This window comes from Lingula anatina, chromosome 3 (genome assembly GCF_051362555.1).
Source record: "Lingula anatina isolate TDL-2025a chromosome 3, LinAna3.0, whole genome shotgun sequence".
NCBI classification, from domain to species: Eukaryota; Metazoa; Brachiopoda; class Lingulata; order Lingulida; family Lingulidae; genus Lingula; species Lingula anatina.
In genome coordinates this window covers 13,267,433-13,287,923 of record NC_141769.1, presented here as the reverse complement: position 1 = coordinate 13,287,923, position 20,491 = coordinate 13,267,433, and the positions used below count along the sequence as shown (strand labels likewise).

Sequence of the window (20,491 nt, the reverse complement as noted above, 5' to 3'; positions counted from 1 at the left end):
TACTATTAGATCGATCTAACAGGACTGGTCCATCCCCATGCGGTTTCTCTCTAAATTGCTTTCAGCTAAGTGGCTTAGCTGTCTGGCACTCCTACTAAAGCTGCTAAATGACACTATCCGTATTAAATAGGGCCTAAATAAATAAATAAATAAATAAATAAATAAATAAATAAATAAATATATGCCATGAAAACATGACAGAAATGTGCGACGTAGAAACATGCTTGCGCGTTTAAGCACGACGTAGCACGCACTCTGGAGTTGCGACAACCATTCTCTCAACACAACTTTAACTTCCATTAAAAACTCAAACCATCTATTACTATAGTTTGATTCGTTTTATTTAAGTATCAAAAAGCAAATGTATATAACTCAACACGGCACAATAAACTACTGCATATGACAGAGCAATGATTTTTAGTTTTAGAACATGAAAATGTGAAGCATGCGATGCCGGCTGATAGTAGGCCTACAGGGGGAGGGGGGGGGACTCCCCTTCGATTTCTGAAAAAAATCACACAATGGTCCCCACTTAAAATTAGAATTTTGACTGACTAAATCATAGTTTTAAATCGTACCAAATGGCATGGTTCAGCCTTTAAAATACCCAAAATTTTTCGGGGCCTTTTAGCGAGCCCCTAACCCCACGCCAGGGGGGGGGGGGGGGGTTTCGCATCAGCGCCCCCTCCCTCCATCAAATAATCATGGATCCGCCCCTGGTAATATATAGGCTTATATTACTTTAAGTACTCGCACATTTCACAGACATACCATATGATATTAAAAGTGATAACATATTTACTGTATAGTAGGCCTATGTGATTTTTATAGCATGTCACTTAAAGACCCAAAGGGACTTATAGGATTTAAAAAGCTAAGTTTACAGCATGAACATATCTTTAAAAAGCATGTTATAGGAATTATACTTAAGTAAGATACATATTTCATAAATTATATATTATATATATTTTATATAGGCCTATTATTATATTCTTGTAGGCCTAACCATAACTTTTTTGTGATAAAAATTTCACATTAGGCCCCTATGTAGCCTCTATTAGGCCTACCGACAACAAAACTGACCACAAACAGACAAACAAGCAGACCATTTGTAATTCACACAAAATACTCAGGATACAGCAGTGTTCATACCACAGCAAAATAATAATAATAATAATAATAATAATAATAATAATAATAATAATAATAATAATAAATACATGTTAATGAATAAGCAAAATAAAAATGCACTCCTACACTAAGGATTATTACATATATCACACACAAAACCTTTGCTGATATTTAAGCATTAATCGGAGAGCTTACAGCAAAAATGTTTACAATGAACAGACAATGGCTGGGGTGAAGCAGGTCGAAATGGCTACGGATTTTTTTTTTTTTACACCAGCAATTAGATGGCAGCCTCTCGACAAACATGGAACGTTTTATAACGTTTCCATCACGTTTATAAAACAAAAAAAACGCTATGGTAACGTTATGGTAACGTTCTGTGTTTGCTGGGCCCCTATTCAACATACTGAAATCCCAAAGAATAATATATATATATATATATATATATATATATATATATATATATATATAACTCAGAACGTGAGAAAAAACACGAGAAGACTTATGAACCAATCAACTGATTAATTGGTTAATTACACGGCACTGGTGGAATCCTATGATCATTTGCGTGTCATGTATGTCAATAACATAAAATTACATTGCGCGGACTGCCATCCACCTACTGGCTCTGCTGACGAAGTTTAGCTGTCAACTGCCGCACCTCATCTCGCAAAACTTCGTTCTCGTCCAAGTTATCCATACGTGGGCGTGTCGCTCGATCCTGTTTTAAAAAAAATTACAGTAGCATCAAATATAAAACAAGTTAAACATTGAACATATCCATACATGTAATTAATTTGGTAAGTATAAATACAATATATAATATTCAATAAAAATGGCAAATCTACAATGCGTTTAGAAATGTGTATTTACATGCAATGTGAGGAATTACTTATTCGAATATAAATAGCTGAATACCCAGGTTGTTGCACATGGTGTGTACATGTACTTCGCAGTGGTCAGGGTTCTACAGAGAGCTTCAAATTCATCGGGGGACATGTCTGCAATGTTCATCACCATCTCAGCATAATACTCCATTGCCGCACCTGTAACGGACAAAATTCAGTAGATCTTGAAAATAGTAAGATGTAAAAACGGATCAATCATAAGACCAAATTTATTAACACCAGTTTAGATCCTCTCTTAGTCGTTTTAGTACATGACAACAGCACCCATCAGTGGGGCAGTCATACGCAGATGGATAGACAGGTATTGTACTTCAATTTACTCCCAACTTCTCTACATGTATACTTGACAATTATATATTCTATTTCATCGGGTCACGAAAAACACATAGAAAAACTCAAATCCTTTGCATAATCATACATTCTTGCATAGGGATATTTTTTCTCACCCCTTATATTTTCTATTTAGCTCTAATTTTACAGTTTTATTTTCGACAGTTGTTGCATTGAGATTTTGGAATAAGATGAAAGCGCTTTATACAGTATATCGCAATAAAAAGTTAATATAACTTACTGGAAAGCCGCAGAAGGTTTGCAGCCTGAAGTCCATCCCTTATATCTTTCAAAGTAGTATAATTGTTCTCGGCGATCCAATCTTTCACTACTTGAATTTTTTGGAATTTTTCAGGAAAGTTCGAGTTAAAGTTGGTCAGGTTAAAGTTGTCGCATTCCGCGTGGTCTAATATTTCAGCAAGGTGCTCCAGTGTCCTGGTTTGAATATACATCTGCAAAGATGGAATCAATAAAGCTTATGTGTAGGAGCTGGCACAAGGCAAAATACCTTGGCATAACCATTCCTAAGAACTGTGCGGTTATGCTAAAGTATTTTAAACCCAAAGGACTATATTGTTGAGCTATAAGCCTTGATAATTTATTAAAATAGTTCATGTTAAATAGTATTTTTGAATAACGAAACACGTGAGGTTTAAAGACAAAAATACATGTGAATGGGAATCGAAGATTAATTGCCCAATTCCCCGTTATGATACAACTGTATGTCTGTTCTGACCGTTGACTATCGTCATCAGACAGCCTACCATACAACACAACACGTCTTGTTGAGATGTAATAGCGGTAAACTTTAATAAGAAAAAATAAACAAAATATAAGTACAAAGACAATAACAAAGTAAACTTTACAAAACTATTTCGTCTAAAAACTGAAGGCCAATTACGGTAACATAGTTGTGATGATAGTAAGAATGCTGTATAAAACTTAACGATAATTACGGTAATAAAAGTGAGCAATTTAAATAACGTTTTTTGTACTAAAGCTTAATTTCAATACCAATGCACAACACAACGTACATGTATCTGTTCTAAATTCAACAACATTTACCGTACTAGATAAACAAATATAAATTCTTACAAGAAGTGGTGTCACCGGCTAAAACGTGCGAAGCAGTACTGAGAACGTGCTACAGATTCGCAATGACCTGAAAACGGGAACCAACAATAAATTCGTTGACACGCTAAACTCTACACGATATCACTTGAATAACAACGCTGATACAGTAAGTTTGCGCTAAGCTAAATAGCCGTTCTACGATCGAAAATAGCTTTTACAGAGGGTTTATACAATGAAATACGCCAGATAAATTGTAGTGACACATTGCGCAAACGAAAACAAACACGAAATCACCCTAAGTAAACCTGTATCGTTAAATGACACTGAACGCTATCAAAGATCGTCGCGGCAGCAATTTAAGGTATGTTTACGAACTAAATCATATAACTTAACATTAAAACAACCTTAAAACTCACTATTATCTCACTAACATATCAATAAAATAAAAGCGCTTACTTTAACTCCTACGGTTGACGGAGTTGCGTCTTCCTACTGAAGAACTAGAACGGCGTGTATCTTCTGAGTATCGTGTGAGTGAATGAAGATCGTTCTAAGAGTAACTAACTAATATCAGAGTTTCTGGCCAATAACATCCAGCCAACACCCCTCACCAGATCGATCACGCCACTTATCCCCGTAACATGGGGGTTACTGACCAATGGGGTCCGGCCGACACCCCTCACCAGATTGAACGCGCCACTACCCGTTATACAATAATCTAACCCCAATACAGAGACAGCGCTAGGAGGCTAGCGAAGTGAGAGGGCTACAAATTCACAGAGAGGGGTCTCCAAATCTATACATAGAGTACTTAACATTCTCCTAGGAATAATCCTGTTGCTATTAAACAATAGTAAATAATAATAATAACAATAATAATTGGTTTCAACACACTCCCCGTCTGATATCTAAGAGATATCACTCCTCAATTTCCACTTGGGCTTCTACAATAACTACAATATCTGTTACAGGCCTAAGATATTTACGAGAACCATGGCCTGTCTTGACCTCTACTCTCCTTACTAACCCATCCTGACTGGGGAAGGTGTTAATGACTATGCCCATGGGCCACTGGTTTCTTTTGGTTGAGTTATCTTTTATCAGTACTACGTCTCCTAACTTGAGGTTTGGGGACGGGCGGTTCCACTTTTTTCTGGGCTGTAAAGTGACCAGGTACTCTTTTCTCCACCTTGCCCAGAATTGATCTGCAAGCGCTTGGACCCTCTTCCATTGCTGTCTGTGCAAGACGACATCTGAGAAGTCTCCCATATCGTCTCCTTCGCATATCTTCTGATTCAAAAGCATAGATGGTGTTAGCATGACTGGAGCCTCAGGATCCGTTGTGATTGGCACCAAAGGTCTGGCGTTTATAATAGCAGAAACCTCAGCCATGAGGGTGGTGAGGATCTCATGAGTTAGGTTGGATTTTCCTGGTTGCGATAACATAGAGTTGAGGATTCGTCTTGCTAAACCAATCATTCTTTCCCAGGAACCTCCCATGTGGGACGCGTGTGGAGGATTAAACTCCCATCTGCATCCATGGACCCGAAGATAATGTTCCATCTCTTTCACGGCTCCCACGAAGTTTGTCCCGCGGTCGGATCTTATCATCTTTGCTGGTCCCCTGATAGCAAAAAATCTTCTGAGAGCGTTTATAAAGCAAGAGGCACTCATGGATTCTATTACCTCTATATGGACGGCTCTGGTTGAGAAACAGGTAAAAAGTACTGCCCATCTTTTGCTGTTGGCGCTCCCTCCACGTGTCCGTCTGGTTACAACTTCCCATGGACCAAATACATCGACGCCGACATTTGTGAAAGGGGGCTGCTGCTCAAGCCTTTCCGACGGCAAGTCGGCCATTTGTTGCTGTTCAAATTTTCCTCGCAGCTTCCTGCATGTTACACACTTATGGATGAGGCTGCCGATTTTTCTTTTGGCACCAATTATCCAAAGACCAGCGTTTCTCACAGCTCCTTCTGTGAAATGCCTGCCTTGATGCTGAACTCTTTCATGGTGGTGCCGTATGAGAAGAGTGGAAACGTGTGAATCCCCAGGGACTACAAAAGGGTTCTTCTCCTTGTCAGATACATCAGCATGCTTTAGACGTCCCCCAACTCTTAAGAGTTGATCATCATCCAGGAAAGGGTTTAGTGACGCAATGGAGCTGGCGCTGGGCAGGGTATGGCCTTGCTTTAGGGCACATATTTCTTTGAAATATAACTCTTTCTGAGCGTTATGTAGTATTATCTTCTCCGCTGCTTTCACATCTTGTACTTCTATGGGACAGACATGCCAAACGCCTCGAGTTCGGCATCTTCTAGCCTTCAAACATCTGACTACGCGGATCAAGCGTGCAATAGACCTTACAAGGGCGTTCCAACTGGAGAAACGGGTCAAGTGCAGATGCATGGGTAACCTGCCAGAGAGTACCGAAGTAACATATACTTTCGTGTCTGGTCTCACCTCCACATCATCATCAGAGACAAAAAACCTTTTGGCCGAGTTCATTGTTGGGTCAAGCTCTGTCGTAGACTTGAGAAAACCTGGGCCTTGCAACCATGATGTTGCAGGTAAGCTTTCTGCTGTCACAGGTCTTGTGGCATGGTCTGCAGGATTAACGTTGGTCGGCACATAAGTCCATTGTTCTGAAGACGTGGATCTTAAGATGCGTTCTACTCTGTTAGCCACATACACGTAAAACCGTTTGGTTCGATTGGTTAGATAGCCTAAAACCACTCGACTGTCTGAGTAAAACCTTTGTTCGTGGATCTCTAGCTGGATTTCACTCGTAATAACATCTCTCAATTCAACGGCGAGCACAGCAGAGTTCAGTTCTAAGCGGGGAATGCTTGTGGCATGCTTTGGAGCAAGTTTGGCTTTGCCCATGAGGAAGCTCACATGAACGTTGCCTTGGTTGTCGATCACCTTCAGATATGCTACGGCTGCAATAGCTTGTTGGGAGGCATCTGAGAATACATGTAGTTCTCTTCTGGAAGCTTCTGTTGATGGGATTGGAGTATATGCACGTGGAACTTCTATTTCAGCAAGTGCGAGAAGGGATTGACACCACAAGTGCCATGCTGGGGCTAGGTGATCTGGCAGTCGGTCGTCCCAACCAATCTCCTGGTTTTGTGTCATTTGCCTGAGAAGAACTTTTCCTCCTATCACTACCGGTTGCACAAAGCCTAAAGGATCATAAATGCTATTAATGGTCGACAAAACACCTCTTTTAGTGAAAGGTTTTTCGTCCAAGGTAACCTGAAAAGTAAACGTATCTCTCTGTAAATTCCAAAGGATACCAAGGGACCTCTGGAGTGGAGCTTCATCCAAATCTAGGTTGAGATCACATATTTCAGCTGCCCGTTCAGATGCGGGGAATGCTTCCACTACTTCCCTGAAATTGGAAGCAATTTTGTGCAATCGTAGATTAGAAACTGCTAGCATGTCCTTCGTCTGCTTAAGGATGTCAATTGCTTTTTCTACAGTTGGCACAGCTAGCAGACCGTCATCACAGTAAAAGTCATTCTCTACGAACTGTCTTGCATCCTTTCCGTATTTCTGTTGTCCTTCTTGGGCAGTCTTCCTAAGGCCGAATGTCGCCACAGCAGGTGAGGGACTGTTCCCGAAGATATGCACTTTCATTCTATACTCCTCAACCTTTCCCTCTGGATCATTGTTCTCAAACCAAAGGAACCGCAAGAAGTCTCTGTGTTCTTCTTTAACATGAAATGAATAAAACATCTGTTCTATGTCTGCCATACATGCAACCAAATCCGACCTGAATCTGAGAAGCACTCCTAATAGGTTGTTTAGAAGGTCAGGCCCCGTAAGGAGAACATCATTGAGGGAGGTTCCATTGAACGTGTCACTGGAATCAAAAACGACTCTTATCTTTCCGGGTTTCTTTGCGTGGTAAACCCCAAAATGCGGCAGGTACCATGCTTCTTGGCCGGGTCTCAGAGGGGGCGCTGGTTCTGCGTGGCCTTTCTCTAACATTGTGCTCATAAATGTGACGTAATGATCTTTTAACTCCTGATTTTTCCTAAGGCTCTTGGAGAGTGATCTTAGCCTTTGGTATACCCTCTCCTTGTTATTCGGTAGGATCTTCCTGACATGTTTGAACGGCAAAGGGGCGATCAAATGGCCTGACTCCTCTCGCTGCATTTCTGTTTTCATCAGCTCCATAAATTCCCTGTCTTCAATGCTGGGCCCCTTCATATTGTCATCATCAGTGCGAACGTAAATTCCTTTCCCAATATTGTCTCTGAACCGGCCTTCATATCTCTCTGTAATGGTCATCCGTCGCGTGCACGGCTCAAATAGAGTTGGTCTGCCATTTTCCATAATATTGGTTCTGAAAGTGCTGACCTGGGGAGTGCGATGGACGTTTCCTGTACATACTTCTCCAAGGATGACCCATCCTAGATCCAGGCGCTGGGCCCATGGTGCGTCGTTGGGCCCGTTCCTTGACTCCCTCACCTTGTGGGCCTGTGGCACATCTCGCCCAATTAATAGTAAAATATCGGCCTGTGGATCTATCTCTGGAATCTGAGCTTTTAGATGTCGCAGATGGGCATGGTGCGCTGCTACCCCTGGAACTGGTATTTCATTCCTATTATCAGGAATGTCGTTGCACTCCAAAACAGTAGGTAAACATATCTTTGTCGACCCGTTGATTGCTTCCACCACGAGGTGTTCTGCTCGCCTGCCGACAATCTGAGACTTGCCGGAACATGTAGACAAGGAGAAGGGGACTAGTTCTGTGTCGACGCCCAACTGTTGAAATAACTCTGACTTGCCCAGAGACCGATTACTCTGGTCGTCCATTACTACATACGCCCGTACTACTGATGAGGGTCTGTCTTTGTGATAGACGTTTGCCAAGCAGATCTTGGCACATGATTTAGACTCCACACTGGAGCCACACACTTCTGTGCACGAAGTACGCACTTCTTCCACATTCTCCCCGCCATGGGCTCGTACTTCAGGTGTTGTAGTCTTCTTCATCTCGATGTGAAGAATCTCTAGGTGCCGTTCACTGCCAAACTTGCCACATTTCACTTCAACCCTGCAATCTCTGGCCCTGTGGGACGTTGTGGCGATACAACGTAAGCAAAAACCTGACTTCTTCACCATTTCCCTTCTTTCGTTGGGCAGTTTGGATAACAGCACTCGGCACTTGTCCGCAGAATGGTTCCCCTCTTTGTGTACTGGACATCGAACGGTTTTTGTCACATCTGTTTTGTGAACATTAACGTTTTGTTTACTGTGCATCCTTTGCATCCTGGAAGGACACTTAGTCTCGGGCTGCTCTGTAAGCCTCACTGAAAAACTACGATCGCTTCTTTCTAAGGCATGCTTTCTAACAAATTCAGAAAAGACCATGAAAGGTGGAAACTTCCCGTTAGTTTGCTTATAACGGTGGGCTCTGGATCTCCATTTGTCCTGCAGATCGTCTGGAAGCTTGTCCACAAGCGGATTGATGCCCATGAACGTATCTAAATACTCTAACCCTGGGAGGCTGCTGTCTTCTTTGGCGTACTCTAGCATGGCTAGGGCATCCCCGAAATCTCTAAGGGCACGGTGATCGGTCTTGCCCATTTTTCTGGTGTCGCGCACCTTTGATATCAGGGAGATGGAGATGACTTCTGGCTTGCCAAAGTTTTCTTCCAATCGCTCCCACGCCGTTTTGAGTCCAACACTTGGGCGGTTGACGTGTACTGCCCGTATTTTCTTGACCAACTGTGCAGATTGCGTTCCACTCCACTTCACCAGGAGATCAAGCTCTTCTCTCGGGGAAAGTTGCGCTCCATTCACTACGTTTTTAAATGACAGCCGCCAAGAGAGAAAATTCTCTGGAGTATCATCAAATTTCTCGAGGCCGTTGGACACCAAGTCTCTTTTCAAGAAGTGCTGGACCCAACCTTGAATGGCCTGATTGCCTGCCGGTGATGAGTCCTGGATGTCTTGGGACTTTTCCAACTTCTCTTCATCTTGGTTACGGACGAATTCCCTCACCATGTCAGCTTTAGAGGTCTGTGGAAGAGCTGATAGTACTGACTGACTATCAGCGTCATTACATGGTTCAGCCAGCGTGTCAAGGTCTATCCTCAGGTCGGCGCGCTTGCGGGAGTTTTCTGCCTCTTCCGCTGCCTTCCTCTCTAGGACTCGAGCCTTCTCTTTCTGACGTTTTGCTTCAATATCCACCTCTTCTAGCTGTCTTCTTGCTGTGGCCTCCATTTTTCTTCTTTCCTCCTCCAGCTTTGTAGCTTCCTTTTCTAGTCGGGCTCTCCTTGCGCTGCTCACAGAGGAGATGGTTACTGACGACCCCGATTTCCTTGAGGATGTAATGGAAGAGGTCTCTGTTAACTCTTGGCACCTAGTTCTTGCTTCACTCAAGGTCTTTTGGACAAATTCCTCACGGTGCTGACCAATGTTCATCAACTTCCCTTGTTCCCGTAAACTAATAGCCGTGTTGGCTCTAATGTGCAGAGAACTAATTTCTTCTTGTACTATACAATATTTAGCAAACTGAGCTCTTAAGACAGACATACTATTTTGAATAACTACTACTTCATTATCGCATTCTTGCAAACTAACTATCTGATCTCTAACTAACTGCCAAACCTTATCCAGTTTACTTTCTAATTGCTGTTTCGAGTCCATATATGCAGCTTCAGCTTTTTCAGTTAATTTTGAATGTCTCTTTTCTCTGCTTATGTCGGTCTGTTCTGCAGTCTGTGTGGGTTCACTGGCGGGCGCTGAAACATCTCCCATGGGCTGCGATTCGTCGTCAGACACATCGTTATCTGAGGGGTTGCTGGGGGGAAGGGCCACGTGTGCTGGGTCTGTAGACATCTTGCTCACGTCTGGGGCAGTGGTTCACTTCTTTTTACTGTTCTGACCGTTGACTATCGTCATCAGACAGCCTACCATACAACACAACACGTCTTGTTGAGATGTAATAGCGGTAAACTTTAATAAGAAAAAATAAACAAAATATAAGTACAAAGACAATAACAAAGTAAACTTTACAAAACTATTTCGTCTAAAAACTGAAGGCCAATTACGGTAACATAGTTGTGATGATAGTAAGAATGCTGTATAAAACTTAACGATAATTACGGTAATAAAAGTGAGCAATTTAAATAACGTTTTTTGTACTAAAGCTTAATTTCAATACCAATGCACAACACAACGTACATGTATCTGTTCTAAATTCAACAACATTTACCGTACTAGATAAACAAATATAAATACTTACAAGAAGTGGTGTCACCGGCTAAAACGTGCGAAGCAGTACTGAGAACGTGCTACAGATTCGCAATGACCTGAAAACGGGAACCAACAATAAATTCGTTGACACGCTAAACTCTACACGATATCACTTGAATAACAACGCTGATACAGTAAGTTTGCGCTAAGCTAAATAGCCGTTCTACGATCGAAAATAGCTTTTACAGAGGGTTTATACAATGAAATACGCCAGATAAATTGTAGTGACACATTGCGCAAACGAAAACAAACACGAAATCACCCTAAGTAAACCTGTATCGTTAAATGACACTGAACGCTATCAAAGATCGTCGCGGCAGCAATTTAAGGTATGTTTACGAACTAAATCATATAACTTAACATTAAAACAACCTTAAAACTCACTATTATCTCACTAACATATCAATAAAATAAAAGCGCTTACTTTAACTCCTACGGTTGACGGAGTTGCGTCTTCCTACTGAAGAACTAGAACGGCGTGTATCTTCTGAGTATCGTGTGAGTGAATGAAGATCGTTCTAAGAGTAACTAACTAATATCAGAGTTTCTGGCCAATAACATCCAGCCAACACCCCTCACCAGATCGATCACGCCACTTATCCCCGTAACATGGGGGTTACTGACCAATGGGGTCCGGCCGACACCCCTCACCAGATTGAACGCGCCACTACCCGTTATACAATAATCTAACCCCAATACAGAGACAGCGCTAGGAGGCTAGCGAAGTGAGAGGGCTACAAATTCACAGAGAGGGGTCTCCAAATCTATACATAGAGTACTTAACATTCTCCTAGGAATAATCCTGTTGCTATTAAACAATAGTAAATAATAATAATAACAATAATAATTGGTTTCAACACAATGTCTTTACTATTGAAACTCCATATATCATAAGCCAATATGCGTTAACCACTTCCACACATCTACACACACTGGACAATAGAAGTGTCACCCCCTGAATCAGAGTAATCAAAGTTATTAACCTGAAGAGGCGAAATATAAGCAATGTCAGAATATCGATACAGTTGAATTGTTCAATCTTAACAACTGTTAAGATACTTCATGGTATATTACCACTTCATGGGATAAATGCTCTGATTTAACTGTCAAATCGACTTCATAGGATAAATTGCGACTTCATCTCCACATAAGATATTGCCTGCGACTTCATGGGATAATAGTGAAAAAGTACCTGTTGTTGGCCCAACGTTATGAGAGAGAACATTTTTGAAATATAATGTTTTTGTACTGTAAATATTATCCAAAATAGGTAAACTGTACGTTTTAATTCACTTGTATGACTGAATAGGGTTTCTTTAGTGGTATTGGATGCATGTTTTGAGTAATTTTAAAATACACAGGCGTATGTAGGTGAGGATCCAGTATTTCTAAAAATCAGTACATTATGGGAGATTATGATCAGCGTGGAAGAAATGGGGGGTCCAGACCCCCTGGGTCCTCCCCTCCCAGATCCGCTTGATACATAAAACTACTGGATCAGGTAAACCAGGCTATGAAAACATAATTTACGCGTAGGTTACTGGATTATAAGATGGATAGATAAACAAATAGGAATCAATTATTAAAGATAAATAAATAGATAATAAAAAGAAGCAGAGAAGGTCGTGTATATAATTGTGCTCTACAATTATCTTGATCAAGTCGCATCCCACTCTGAAAAGACTAATTTTTCCATGAGGTGTTATGATTTACGTCTGTCCCTTGGTTTCCGAGATGCTCTGTTCTGGTCCTACACCTGTGAATGTCCATCATGGCGTGATCAATGGTGTTCCCGAAATGTGCCCTTGGCTGGCTCTCATTTGGCCCGAAAGTATTATCTGCGGCACAGTCTGCATTTGGAAACCTGTTAATAAGGCGTTCGGAGGGGGGGGGGGGGGGTAGGCCTACTTGTTGTTTAGCAGCCTAATTAACGTAGCTGATCTGCGAGATCAACAGGCTTGTAGATTGATATTTATTCAGAATTGTGGTTGATTGTAATTGTGGTTGATTGTAATTTTTACATCGTAATTTCTGCTATCTACCCGTAGACCTTTAGTAGTGGGACTTTGCAGTCCTTGGGGGGGTATATATTTTTTTATATCGTTGTTACTGGTATCCTCTATCCATTAAAGTGAGGAACAAGAGACGTTGGGGATATTTAAACTTGCCATTAGGGATGTGCACGTGTCCTTCGGATTTTTGGTGACTTTGGTGACCTAGGGGTGGTTGATTATTATCTTTAAATTGTATTTTCTGCTATATACCCATAGGTCTTTAGGTTGAGGAAACTAAAATGTCGGGGTGTGCATAGGCAGGGTTTTTTTTTTTTTTTTTTTTTTTTTTTTTGTGACCTGGGGTGTGGCTGTCCCTGGGGATGGTACACATATATATTACCGTAATTTATTTCATCTCCCCCTAGACCATTCGAATTAGGAACATGAGTCTTTGGTGCATGGGTGGGCTACATTAGTGTGACTTGGGGAGTGGCCGTCCCTAGGGGGTGGAGTGATTAGTGGTTTGTCAGGCAATGAAGCTGATTCCATAGATTGCAATTAAGATTCCTTGCAGAGTTGGACCGACCCAGCTAGTACTACATCCTACCCTGTATGTGTGAATCTGGTGGCGGTCTTCGAGTTAGGAAGGAAGGGGAAATGTACAGAAAGCAGCAGACAGTACTAAATAACAGACCTTCAGTCGTATTCTTGAATATAGGTCAAGTTAATTAAAACCCATTCAAGACCCCATACTCTCAGGAATCCTAGGGTCCAAGTCCCATTGTTCTTTAACATAAAACACACATGTTAATTACTGCTCTTGGGAAATAAACATTTTTGTTTTGTGTTAAGACACAACAGAAGTTAAACGCTAGGATTCCTGATCGAGTGTGTGGGGCCTTGAATTAGTTTTTAAATGGATTCCCTGACCTATATTTATGCATATGGCTGGAAGTCCATTTAGTTCTGTATGTGCTTCTGCTGTTCTCTACATTTCTCAAGGACCCATGCACATTCATTAAAATGACAGGTTCATCAATCTCCGTTCCATGTTCCTTAAAATTTAAGGGTATAGATGGCAGAAATAAAGTAGTGAAAAATAGAATCAACCACCCCCCGGGATAGCCACACCTGAAATATCATACTAACATTCCCGGAAACCTATGCATATCCTCAATGGTAAGCTTATCAGCCCGGAAGGTTTCATGTTCCCAACTGTAATGGCGTAAGGGTAGAAGCACGAATAACGATGTAAAATTTAAAATCAACCTCCCCAGGGATGGCCACACCCAATGTCACAAAAACCGAGAAGGACCCATACACATCCCCAAAGACAGATTTTTCAATCCCCATAGCCTTACGTTCCCAGCTTTATTGGTCTCAGGATAGATATAGCAGGAATAACAATGTCAATTAGACTCAACCGCCCCCAGGACCCCCCCCCCCCCCAAAAAAAAAAAAAAAAAAAAAAAAAAAATCCGAAGTGCCCTTCCACATTCAAAATAGTATGTAGCCACGTTTCATGCTCCTAGCATAAAATACGATGTAAAAATTAGAATAGACCACCCCCAGGGTCGACCACACCCCAAGTCACAATTGAATTCCGAAGAGCCTTTGCAAATCCCTATAATGATATGTTTATTAATCCCCGACGTATCAAGTTCCTAACTATGATGGTTTAGGAAGTAACAATGTGAAATAGATTATGCATGTATATAATAAATTGTCCACCACAGGGAAAGCTTGACCAATGTAAGCGTACCTACCCGAGACAACCCCGTCCCCATTCCAATTCTACCTCTATAGAACTTCTCACTAGCTATTTATTGACTAAGAAAAAATTCTGGTTGCAAAATGCGTTCCGGTTGAAAATTTCGTTTTCACGATTTTCTTTGGTTGCAAAATGCGTTGCAGTTGCAAAATGCGGCTCTACACCAGTTTTATGAATCCCCAGCATTTCATTCTCCCCAACATCTATCTGGACAGTTGACCGTTTCAAATCATTCAGATTTCAGACTTTCCGACCTAAGCGTTTTCATTAAGTATATAGGCCAGGAGGTCAATCTTTTTAAACGACCGAGATATTTTCGAAACATATTTGTTGCATATCAATAGAAAAGCCTATTTTTACAGCTTGTTATTGCAAGTCATAACATTTATGTCATAGTTACAAAAGAGATGCTTCTATAACACGAATAATGGAATAGACGGTTTGTTAAAGATATTAATGTACACCTAGTGTGGAGCAAAATTAAGACCTCTCTGCCTAGTAGAGTTCTCTACCTACAGTGGAAAGACATACATTCTTGCTACTGTGTACTAGCCACATCTATAAACCTGCGCCGTCAATCAAACCACACATGGTCAGTTTTATGCCCTAGTTTAAAGGCAGACAATGTGTTTATTTATATACTTCGTTTGCCTTATACATCTAGTGCCTTAGACCCGCCATGATTCAACGTCCAAATATTGTCAGTTTTTAAACGTCCTGAAATCTGAAAAATTTCAAAACTAAATGGGTAAAAAAAACTAGCTTTATGCTTTCCGCCACTGGACCGGAGCTCTTGAAATAAAGTACATTATTTATAGAAGTTAATCTCACGGGTATCTACGAGAACATATGAAAATAACAGCTTCATTAAACTCCAACGAGATAAAATACGCACTATCATGTGAGTGAGTAATGTTACTCCCCCCCTCCCCCCCCCCCCCCCCCCCCCCCCCCCCCCCCCCCCCCCCCCACACACACACACACACACGCGTCACTCTGGAATTCAAGGTCTAGAATGAAACATCATATCGACCTTTACGCCTAATTTCCACATCCAACCAGAACTGAAACATGTTTGGATACAATGTACCATGAAGTGGTAATATACTACGAAGTCTCCTAAGGGTCCTTATTTTTTAACCAATGAAGTCGCCTTCTATCATGAAGTAGTAATTCTTATCCTATGAAGTGGTAATATACCATGAAGTATCTTAACTCTTTTGTGAAATTTGATGTTAATAAAATGATACCAGGAGCATATCATTCCACAGTCATTTATCTCCCCCAAAGTATTCGTTTAGTAGGGGTGAAACTTCTATTGTCTAGTGTGTGTACATACACGTACATGTATACCTGTATATCTGGTATTTCAAAACGCTTCAGCAGTTCTGCAACGGCAGTGTGTTCTTTCTCTTCTGCCATCATTCTTGATGTCTTTTGTTTCTGTGGAATCAGAAAAAAATCATTACAAGCTATATGGGATAGCAATTTTAGCATTCATATACACGTTTCAAGTCAGAGCTACATATCTGTAGTTGGATAACTACATGTTGTATTCATACATTTGTATCTCCTACAAACGTTTGTTTCCACGTGGGCTTTAGAATAATGGAGATAACTAAAACAAATAATCGGTCAAGCACCTTTCGTGCTATGTCCAAACATGTGTGTGTATGTGTATGTGTCAGTGTGTGCGTGTTTATATATACCGCTGTGTTCAGGCATTTTCGCTTACTTTAGCCTGAATACTGGTATCCGCTCCATGTTGGAGGAGAAGCTGGACAAATTGTTTGCGGTCGCACCACGCAGCGACGTGAAGTGGTGTCTCACCATACTGGGATAAATATGATTTAACACAGACGTAGAAACACGTTATTCTCCTACAGACTTTTGGATAATCAGTCACAACATATATATTTAATAAATAGTAACTCTATCAATATTTACAAAATAATACATCTATCATAAAATTACTCACAGAACAAGCAACTTGCAATATGGCAAAATTAGTTTCTAAAACCAAGTAAATTAATAAAATTAAAGGGTACAGAAATACGAGCCATTTGATATACGATACGTTATGTTTCAAACTTTGACATAAGAACTCTCATTTGCAAACTTCCCGCAGACCTCATTTGCATGATAAATAATAGGGATCTACACTCACCTCATCCTGTATATTGGTAACCGCCCCGTGTTGGAGAAGAAGCTCAGCACATTGTATGTGGCCGTAAAAGGTAGCCTCGTGAAGTGGTGTCCATCCACCCTGGGATATGTACAAAGAATGTGATTAACAAAGATAATTCGAATGTTGGACAAACATGCACTGGTAAATACCAAGTATATAAAGTCTCACAGCAAGTTTTATGAAGCATAAGACTTAAATTAAAAAAAAAAAAAAACATCTGAACGGTACCGTATTAATGATAATTTTTTTTTTTTTTTTTTTTTTAATGGAGGTTGTAGACTATTTACAACCCAGTAGTTCAAATTATTATTTCAAGCCGATAATTCTACACAAAAAGTTACAACATTGAAATAAATGCACCCTTGCTTGTACTGTAAACATATCCATTTTTAAAACATAGCAGCTGCACAACTGGAGACATAACACCAAGGTCTATCACACGCTATTATTCATGCTAAATTATTAGCTTATGAGAATTAAAACACAGCATATGTCATTTGATTGATTTACGCTACAAGTGGAGTTGGTCTTTCACATTTGTAGATATGTACATAACTGTGAAAATTGTAAAATATTAGTGGTTTTTATGGAAATAGTTTATTATAGTTAAAGCATGTAATGCCTTGAGCATGTCGCTTTGTACTTAAACATAAAGAACTAAATTATGATCTCTGAAAGTGATAAATACAGCGATGTCCTGATGCATACGGGATTCTAGCTGAACTATCCTGTACATAATACATGACCCGTTCTGTGAATGATGTGAGGGAATTGTTCATAGCAACTATTATTTTACTCATAAAAATCCAGTGGGGTAGGCTTCTATAAGGGAGGGAAATAAAGTGAGGCATTAGATTGCTCAAAATAAGGTAAGGCTTGTATTCACGAACCATACCAATATTTCTAGCCTGTAATGTAACGTATAAAGCAAAATACTGGAAATAGTACAACTACAGAGAGGGTGATTAACTTTGTTACCAAGCCTTTGCCATTGACGTTACACTGTCCGGTAGTTAACCGTTCCTGTAACCTCTCTTTAGCTCTAGCAGCGTCTTCGACCTCACAGGACATAGTGTTACCCATGCTGGTTGGTGACTACTATACAGATTCCAATGGAAAGTGCAATGCAGTCTAACTTCAGGTTCTGAAATAATATGCAGTAACATTACAATGGAACACTTCAATTAATCTTAATTAATTTTCTGATTCAGTTTAATTGTAATGGTTCAGGGACATACATGCATAAATCCTATCAACTAAATAATCATTCAAGTTATTAAAAACTGAATAATTAGGAAATATTCACGTAACAACACATTCCGGTGCCAAACCAACGTCATATTTCCTAGTTTGCTATTTTCGAGTGACCCTCCCAAAAACTCTTCCAAAATATGCTCGCTCCAGCTTTAAATTCGCCCTTATGTTTCCAATACCTCTACTTGATATTATTATTGTTGTCAAATGATCCTTTAGACTTGAGAATTTTGTAAAATCTTCACGTAAAAACATTCAGGGCTCAAGAAAAAAGTTAAGCCAAATTACCCAGGGAGAATTTTACTGACAAACACTAATCGATGAATACAAAGTTTTTTTTATCAAAATGTTAACAACAAATCGACACCCCAGTAAAAAATGAGTTATACGTCACTCGTTTATATTTGGAACAGTAGATATATCGCTTAGAAAAATGATGAAATATCAGGTTAACTCACGAGTGGGAAGCAACCCGTACAGGAACAAAATGGCGACTTCTATCATTAGACGTGAGGCGGGGAATTTTAAGAAAATACTCTATTTATTGACGCGGGGAATTTTAAGAAAATGCCCTTTTTATTGCCGTTGATCTCTTTGTTGTGTCCTCCCCCTGCTCCACCATTGGTGCACTTCAATTTATCTTAATCAATATCCTGATTCAGTTTTATTATAACCTGCGTAAATTAATCCCAACAGTTAAGATTGCCATTCAAATTCTTTCAAATTGGCTACTTACGAAATATTCTTCTAACGACACATTCCCGAAACCAATGTACAAGTAAAATTCCCCAGATCGATATTTACGTGTAAAATTCTGCAATGCCGTGCGGAAAGTTTTTACCCTTAATGTCAACATTTCAAGTACATATCAGTTACGACTAGTTGTATGTCATCCGTTGACACTGATGTGGTTGACATCACATCCCAAAAATTGATAAATTATCATGTTAACTTACCAGTTGGAAACGAAGTAATTTCGTCTTCCTGCACGGTGGGAAATATATCTGTATTTTGGCGACTCAACAATTAGAGAAAACGACGGAATTTTTTAGGGGATTTCCCTAGTCTTACGGCATCATTTTATACGTTTATTTAGGAATGGATCATGTAAAAGGGGAAAAGGTTTTTTTTGTGCAATTTCTTATAAGCATGTCAATGATCTGGACAAATACCAAATTAAACATATTGATATACATGTAGGGATAAAATGGCGGAATGAGGGGACACAATGGGTCCCCCACACATTTTCAACGCCAAATGAACTGTCCTGTTTCTACTCGTACCAGTGTAACAAGCAAGCCAAGCGGTATAACAGGAAAACACCTTTCTATACGTGTATATCTTTACCTTTTGTAAAGTAATAGAATTGACCTAGTCTGTTTTTCTATACTTGCCCAGAGAAGCGAGTGAATCACTTTTTATTCTAGGTTGCTCCACATTGACGTAAATATGTCAACATAGTAGTACACTTAATACTCAGTCAACAAAATACTTGACAATGCTTACGACATATTTATACACAGCGTCGCCAAACACAGCGCTCTTTAAAGAAATACTGCCTTCTCTGACAGCCTTCTCAAAGGCAAATCGCGTTACGTTTTTTTATCCGTATCTTTGACAAAGCGTTAGATAAAGGTAACATGTATATATCGATGCGTATGAAACACAGTATGAAAATGCAACAAGAATGTGCGACGTACAAACATACTTGCGTGAATGTAGGACGTAGCACGCACATGTATTATATGGACAATTTTTACAAATCGTTTGAAGACAACTGCTATTTTTCGTCCAGTTTCTCTTTTTGCACACAGTTACAATTGCGTGTTGGCTCAGTCGAACTCAGTACAACAAAAATGAAAAAAAATTGGTAACGTATGTATCTACAAGTTCTTTGAGGAAAACTTTTATTGTTGACATAATATTACCTTTAATTTAGGTTTATTCACATTATTTCAAAAATTCCCATTTTTTTCAGCCAAATAAAAAATGAATAAACTCTCGTAATAGAGGGTTATTTATCGATCGGTATTGTTCAATATTCTAGGCTGAGGCACGCTCTATCCACTGGCTTGGGTTTCTTCTAACATTTACAAATTTTCATTATAAAAATGTCCGTCAATGATTAAATGGAGATAGAACCATTTTTAACATTTCGATGAACGTTAATCTAAATAGTCAACGTTTTTATCTCTTGTGCTGCAACCCAAGCACCTATTGTATATTTTTGGCTTTGTTTGGTTTGCACACAAAAGTATGCCATTTATTAGACAAAATTGATATTTCAACTATCTTTCTTTGGGGAACGCCCCCAAATTCCCACCACGGAGAGAAGGGGCGACCACCATCAGCAGCAGCAGAGCGGATCCAGGATTATTTGAAGGGGGGTCCGTGGATGCGAAGCCACCCCCTCCCCTTGGCGAGGGATTCGGGGCACGCTGAAGGTCCCCGAAAAAATTGGGTAGAGGGCGAACGGTGCTATCTGGTACGGTCAAAATTCAAATTTCAAGAGGGACCATTGGTGTGATTTTTTTTCAGTAATCGAAAGGGGGGGGGGCAGGACCAT

The 20,491-nt window shown here is 40.1% G+C and overlaps 2 protein-coding genes across 6 annotated transcripts; both read right to left on the bottom strand.

The window, feature by feature from the left end:
• Positions 1 to 5: 5 nt before the first annotated feature.
• On the bottom strand, positions 6 to 18,902 carry LOC106181570 (uncharacterized). Of its 2 annotated transcripts, XM_013565992.3 has the most exons (9): positions 18,882 to 18,902; positions 17,650 to 17,815; positions 16,651 to 16,749; positions 16,219 to 16,317; positions 15,837 to 15,926; positions 2,611 to 2,821; positions 2,050 to 2,177; positions 1,730 to 1,852; positions 6 to 133 (listed from the first exon to the last, which is right to left on the bottom strand). In XM_013565992.3, exons 2-8 carry the CDS (start codon positions 17,752 to 17,754, stop codon positions 1,751 to 1,753), a joined length of 834 nt encoding a protein of 277 aa, XP_013421446.2. In that variant the 5' UTR covers positions 17,755 to 17,815; positions 18,882 to 18,902; the 3' UTR covers positions 6 to 133; positions 1,730 to 1,750. The 2 variants fall into 2 exon arrangements, with proteins under 2 accessions (XP_013421446.2, XP_013421445.2); XM_013565991.3 differs by lacking the exon at positions 6 to 133 and having other exon boundaries at positions 324 to 1,852; positions 18,882 to 18,900.
• LOC106177802 (uncharacterized) lies at positions 3,098 to 11,574 on the bottom strand. Of its 4 annotated transcripts, XR_015333484.1 has the most exons (4): positions 10,708 to 11,574; positions 3,900 to 10,418; positions 3,465 to 3,531; positions 3,098 to 3,175 (listed from the first exon to the last, which is right to left on the bottom strand). XR_015333484.1 is itself a non-coding variant. In XM_087008953.1 (3 exons), exon 3 carries the CDS (start codon positions 10,299 to 10,301, stop codon positions 4,362 to 4,364), a length of 5,940 nt encoding a protein of 1,979 aa, XP_086865079.1. In that variant the 5' UTR covers positions 10,302 to 10,418; positions 10,708 to 10,774; positions 11,143 to 11,574; the 3' UTR covers positions 3,098 to 4,361. The 4 variants fall into 4 exon arrangements, 1 of the variants encoding a protein (XP_086865079.1); XR_015333482.1 differs by having other exon boundaries at positions 3,465 to 10,418; XR_015333483.1 differs by having other exon boundaries at positions 3,098 to 3,531.
• Positions 18,903 to 20,491: the final 1,589 nt, after the last annotated feature.